The following is a 6,373-nucleotide window of genomic DNA, read 5'->3' on the forward strand; positions in this document are numbered from 1 at the left end:
ACGCTGCCTGAGTTCCCCGACACACCGGGGACACATGTTGATGTAGGAAACACATCAAAAAGTGCATTTTGCATGATAGGTCCCCTTTAAATTAGCAAATCAAGTTTTTCCCTAACAGTGGTAAAAGGGTAGCTTTATGAAGTCTAAAAGAAAGTGTAAAATATGTGAAAAGTCTTCAAGATAGTGAGTTAAAAGTCTGTTATTTTAAATAACATACTAATATTATAATGAAAATAATGAGAAATGTGTCTCCTTTAGTAATTTTTTTAAGCTATTTAATATGATACGTAGTTTTTATAATGAAGAGTCTTGATTGTTACCATTAGCTTAAGATATTAGTCCAGTCAGTCCAAATCAATGCATTGTATCATACACTGGACCAGTAGAAGAGTATTGTGTTTTTGTCAAGTCTTGGACCTTCTCAATATAACTATAATGACGGTATGTTATTGAATTACAGTTTCCAGATTCAGAAGAGGCCCATGAGTCTCTTTGCAATTATCAGCAGATGTACCCACGTGCAGTAAAACTGACCCAATGTGAGAGGAAGCAGAAAGAGGCTGAGTAGATTATAATCACCATTATAGAGGTTCGTGTGTTGGCTAAATGTATGTGCGTCCATGTGCAGACGTATGTATGCTTTGTTAATTGGGAAGTTCATATCCTAACTAAGTCTGAATTATACCTGAAGACGTCATGAGATAATGAACTTTCGACATCTGGAAACATACTGTACATGTTGCTCTGATGTTGGTGCGTCCATTTGGAAAACATGATGTTCGTGTGTTAGTTAAACATGGTTAGGGAAAATGAGTGTGTGTTCATTACAGCTGCTATATAGGCTGTGTGAAACTTCTACTTTGTTGGAGCATCACTATCCAGGGTATACGCAGGAATCCTGAAGTCACATGTAGGACCTTTTCTCAGACCCTTTCCATACATTTTAAGACCTCATCGCCTCTTCGAGTTCTAACCGGTTACCTTGGCGACACACTTTACCTCACATTGACTATATACAGTATTGATTGTCCTTCCTCCTTATCTTCCAACCATTTGGACGCAGACTTGCATTTCCCCATAACGATGTTGTTTAACAACCGGCGTAAACGGACCTTCGTGTGCTATCAAGCAGTGAGTGTTCGATGTCCTGTTCAGATGACGTCAAATCCAACGGGATGCAATAAATAAACTACACAGAATCACACTACACACCTACGCAATGATTACATTCAGGCACACTGTAGAATACAACCTCTTTGGACCATTTATATACTTATTGAAAACAAGCTACAAAATGTAATACCTTGGAAAATGCCCTTTAATACTTTTTAATAGCCTTGATCTTCGCTAAATTGATTCAACTCTTAATACTTTTTAAGACCCCCTGCTATCACTGCTTGAGAGCAAAGGTAATGTTTCCTCATTATTATTGTTTGTTGTGCAACGAAATAATAATTGATGAACTATATCTGTGTTTGTGTTTTATTGATTCCTCTCTGTTTCATTCTTTCCTGTTGTGAGTGATAAATTGCCACAACATTTTAGTCCAGCTTCTATTCTATATAAATATTAAGAGGAATAAGCTTCTGTATCACCACACAACTTCCTAAAAGTACATTTTTTAATGAAAAAATTCGGACACCATTAATTTCACAATATCATCACATTTATTTAATTATATTTACATATGAACATGTGTTTATTTAAAGGTCACATCCTTCTCTGTCTCTGAGTCTCTTTGGCACGTCTTCACAATTAATCCAGGGGTTTCATTTACAAACTGCTTCCACTTCCTGTCGTCCTGCGCAACAGTAGCACCACAGAAGAAGAAGAATCAGCTTCCTTCAATTCCTGTAGTTCTTTGATCATGTTTGGAGTTCAGTCGGAGCCGTCCTGGTTCTCAAGGATTGGATCTGAGGACAGAGACAGAACCATGTGACAAATAAAAACTCAAAATGTGTCCGTGTCAGAAAGTCAGTATGAAAGGGAATCTATTGTTATTAAAAAAAAAAAGCTATATCAACTTTAAATGATAAAATAACATGCTCTATTCCTTCTACTACGCTACAGAGAAAGAGGATGAAGTAGAATTTCTGTTGATGTTTTGAAATTGGATTTGAGACAGAATAATTAGCAATAATATACAAAACTGTCAAGCAACAATAAACCTTGAGTTTGTAACTAATGAGATGTTTGTTACCAGTCAGGGTGCTGCTGATGTTTGGAGACACAATCAGCACGGTGCTGCTGATGTTTGGAGATACAATCAGCACGGTGCTGCCAGACGGTGAACTTAACTCCTACACACACACACACACACACACACACACACACACACACACACACACACACACACACACACACACACACACACACACACACACACACACACACACACACACACACACACACACACACACACACAGCATAATGTAAGTATTGATCGTGGTTCATTATGGGCAGTGTTCAGGTAGACTGACAGAGAGACAGATACAGATAGATTTTAAATTGAAAATATTTTAATTAAACTTCTTTCCAAATGTGTAATGGGCAGCTATATACGTTACTAGGTTGGAATATGTAAATAAATACTATACTGGTAATTATATATTTATAATTTTTACAAACATCTTAAAGAAAATGTACCTTGTCAGTGAAGCCTTCTGTGATTGGCTCCTGAGTTTCGGCGACAACGCTCACAGAACCCTCAAGGAGACTCTCGTTGCCGAGGCGATCCTCCTGGTTCTGCCCCTCTTCCTCCAGCTGTGATTGGCCGAGAGGGTCTGAGGAGGCGGAGTCAGATGTGACCGTTTGGATGATGACACCGTCGCTAGAACAGAGGCCGTCAGTCTGAGCAGGAAACACAGAAAATGATCCCATAAAAAATACTTATTATGTATTTTCACATATTATCAGTGCTGGAAGAAGTATTCAGGTCATTCACTTAGGTAAAAGTACTAATACCAAACAATTTGTATTGTATTTATAAACAAATAAAATGTAGTAAAAGTACAACACAATATTTCCCTTTGAAAATTAGTGGAATACTTAAGTACAAGTACCTCAATAGTTACTTTCCGACAATTATACACGTGTTCCTATTTATACGTATTATTACTGACCGACAGGCTGTGCAGGATGATGTGTTCGTGTGATGAGGGGGAGGAGCCTGTCGTCAGGGTAACCGTGCTGTTATTGCCTAAACTCAGGCCCTGATTGGACGTCGTCTGCAGGAAGTAAGTCCCCGGGGTTCCTGTGGGCTGCAGGTGGAACGACTGGAAAACAAATACATACAAAATATAAAAACAGAGCAGTGATTCGGACACTTTTCTTTCATGAACAATTTGCTAAGACTTAAATTACATAGTTGTGTCAGATAGCTAGCATCTTATTCCAGACGGCTAGCATCTACTAACAGCAGATTTATCGGTATATTTATTATATGATGTGTGAATTTGTGTTGTGTTTACAGGCATGATCTCAAAGGTCTGCATGGCTCCGGTGATGGTTTCACTATCGTTGGCTGCTGCTGACGAATCTGTAGCTTAACGAGACACAGCAAATAAGTACATCAAAAATAGGAGGGTGTTGTCAGCGTAAAGAGACATTTTTTTGGGATTAAATCTTCCTCTCTTTCTCACCCAGGTGTGTGATCTGTACGGGAATCTGCAGCGCCGCCACAGAGGAGGGGGCGGGGCTTCCACTGCTCTCGTCCAATCGGTTGAATCGGATCTGCAGCGAGGAGGAAGAAGAAGAGGAGGGACTTCCAGATTGTGAAGAAGCGATGAGCTCCCGTAGACCCTTTAGGAGGACTGAGCACACACACACACACACAGACACACACAGACAGACAGACAGACAGACAGACAGACAGACAGACAGACAGACAGACAGACAGACAGACAGACAGACAGACAGACAGACAGACAGACAGACAGACAGACACACACACACACACACAGGTTATTAGAGAGCAATTCTTACATTCATTTTAACGCATTAGTCACATTTATTCTAGTGAAATAAACATGTATCTTTGTTTCATAATTATGTATATTTTACCACAATTTTAGTGTAATTTCTTATATTTATTCTAGTGCGATTCTAACATAAATGTCAGTGCTGCTGAGCTGTGTGTTGTACCGTTGAAGGGGATCTCCTTGTGGTTGGACACTTGTCTCTTGATGCTCCACCACTTGGATCGAAGCCACTGAGGCGACCGAACGCTGCTCCAGCCGCCGGCCAGATCCTCCCACTTGATCTCGTTCTCCTCCTCCACCTGCAGCTCCAATATCCTGGAACACACAGTTTATAACTCATATTGTCATAGAAGGTTTTCAAACCATTTTCAAGGCATTTTTCTTACATTTTCAACATAATTTTGCAATTTTTTTATATATTTTTGAGGGCATTTTTTAACGTATTTGTCCTGATTTTACACGTGTAGATGTTACATTACATGTTACTTGTTAGATGCTTTTATCCAAAGCGACTTATATACTCAATACTGTGGGCAATCCCCACAGGAGCTATTTGGGGTGGAGTGTCTCAGGGACACAACGACATGCAGTGGGGTTTGAACCTGTACCTGTTGAACACTGCACCACACGCCTCCCATGTTCAAGGTTATACTCATTTTGAGTCCTATTTATATACTTGATGGCTGGTTTAAATCAGCAGCAATGCATCATATTCTTTAAGATCATCATATTAGTTTTTTTATATAATTTTTTCTTGTTCTTACGGAAATCTTTCGTGGGATTTTTCAAATAAATCCACATTTTTCAATGTACTTTCTCAACATTTTCCGACAATTTTTAAATATTTCTTTGGAACGTTTAGAGACATATTCAGACATTAGTTTATACATTTTTCAGGATTTTTTTCTAGGTATTGTTCAGACTTTATTCTATGTTGCTATCCTGTGAGAACCGCGTTTCTCTGAACAGTGTTTTTAGAGTTTCTCAGGACAGCAGCTTGTTCTCACCTTTGTGTCGATGCAGCTGATCAAAGAGGCTTTTTAAAGATGAACAATGCCCTCTCCCCTTTTATTCAAATATCTTTTGCTTTTCTACAATTTTAAAGCCATTACATTTTGGGTTGGATTTGTCTATGATTCGTGTAACTAGAACCCAACTGATGACTCCCATACAGTTATGATTAACTCACCACGTAGACATATTCAGACTCATATTTCTTGGTCAATATTTTAAACATGTTTCAGGTATTTTACAGTGTTTTTAAAGTTTCTCAGAAGAACAGCCTGTTTTCAGCTTTGTGTCGATACAGCGGATCAAAGCGGTTTTTTAAACACTTAATTTATTTTAAAGATAAGCAGAATCTCCTCTCCACGTAGAGTAAAACCCGCTCTGGTTACCTGCGTATGAGGTTGACGTCGTCCTCCTTCATCCACTCCGTCCCGCCGCTGTGTTTCCAGTTCAGGTAGTTTAACCACTTCGACCGACACTGTTTTTCGGACCTCGTTCGCACAAGATCGGCCACCGTTGCCCAGGAAACGCCTCCCGTCACCGCCAAGCCCGGCTTCACGCCCGACATCTCGTACACGACCTCAGCGAGCCGCCGCTCCTCCTCCTCCGTCCATTTACCTGAGGAAAAAAAACGAATTAAGTTTAACCAAGACAAGATGCAGAGGCTTTGGTTCGGACAGTTTTGGAGACCAAAGTAGTGAATTTACGAGAAAAGTATGGGGGAGATAATTTGAATATTTTATAAAGTTTGGAAGTCATAATTATGCATCAAAATTACAGTTAAATTTATTTAAAAATAAACAGATTTCTTACTAAAATTTGGATATTTTAAGGAAGAAATCTATGTAGAAAAGAAAAAAAAGTTCCTACATTTAAAAAACACTCATTACTTTTGTAATAGTTTTCTTTCTTTATAGTCTCAGAATATCAAAGTCGTGAATTTACGAGGAGATTATTTGAATATTTTATAAAGTTTGGAAGTCATAATTATGCAGCAAAAACACAACAAAATAAATCAGAATAAAATTTAAAAACTGAGATTTTATAGGTGCTTTCACACCAAGTACTTTTCCCAGGAATAGCTCCCGGACCTTAGTTCCCCGGAAATCTTTAATTCCTGAACTATCTAGCAGATCGCGTTCACACCGGAATAAGTCCCTGAGGTAAGATTAGTCAAATGAACCCGCTGACGTCACTTCTTCTTGTTCTGCTTTGGGTTTACTGGCAGGCCGCAAACAACTTCACGGCGTATACTGCCACCCGAAGTTAGTCTCTCTCCGTTTGTGCTCTGGGCTAATGCTAATGCTAATAATGCTAATGCAAGCAAATAAAATGGCGGCTTCACAAAACTTTTCTTAGTTTTACGGGGTACGTGGTTTGCAATT

At 39.0% G+C, this 6,373-nt stretch overlaps 1 protein-coding gene across 1 annotated transcript; it reads right to left on the reverse strand.

Moving 5' to 3' along the window:
- Window positions 1–1,789: 1,789 nt before the first annotated feature.
- Window positions 1,790–5,606, reverse strand: dmtf1 (cyclin D binding myb-like transcription factor 1; the record flags this gene model as incomplete). The annotated part of the gene is made up of 8 exons (XM_010773892.1): window positions 1,790–1,913; window positions 2,201–2,300; window positions 2,647–2,850; window positions 3,123–3,275; window positions 3,471–3,544; window positions 3,642–3,812; window positions 4,144–4,295; window positions 5,378–5,606. Coding segments are annotated over 8 exons (1,118 nt in total), but the record flags the coding sequence as incomplete, so codon positions are not given.
- Between the last annotated feature and the right edge of the window lie 767 nt (window positions 5,607–6,373).

This window comes from Notothenia coriiceps, unplaced genomic scaffold, assembly GCF_000735185.1.
Source record: "Notothenia coriiceps isolate Sejong01 unplaced genomic scaffold, NC01 NC01_scaffold00013105, whole genome shotgun sequence".
In the NCBI taxonomy this organism is placed as follows: domain Eukaryota; kingdom Metazoa; phylum Chordata; class Actinopteri; order Perciformes; family Nototheniidae; genus Notothenia; species Notothenia coriiceps.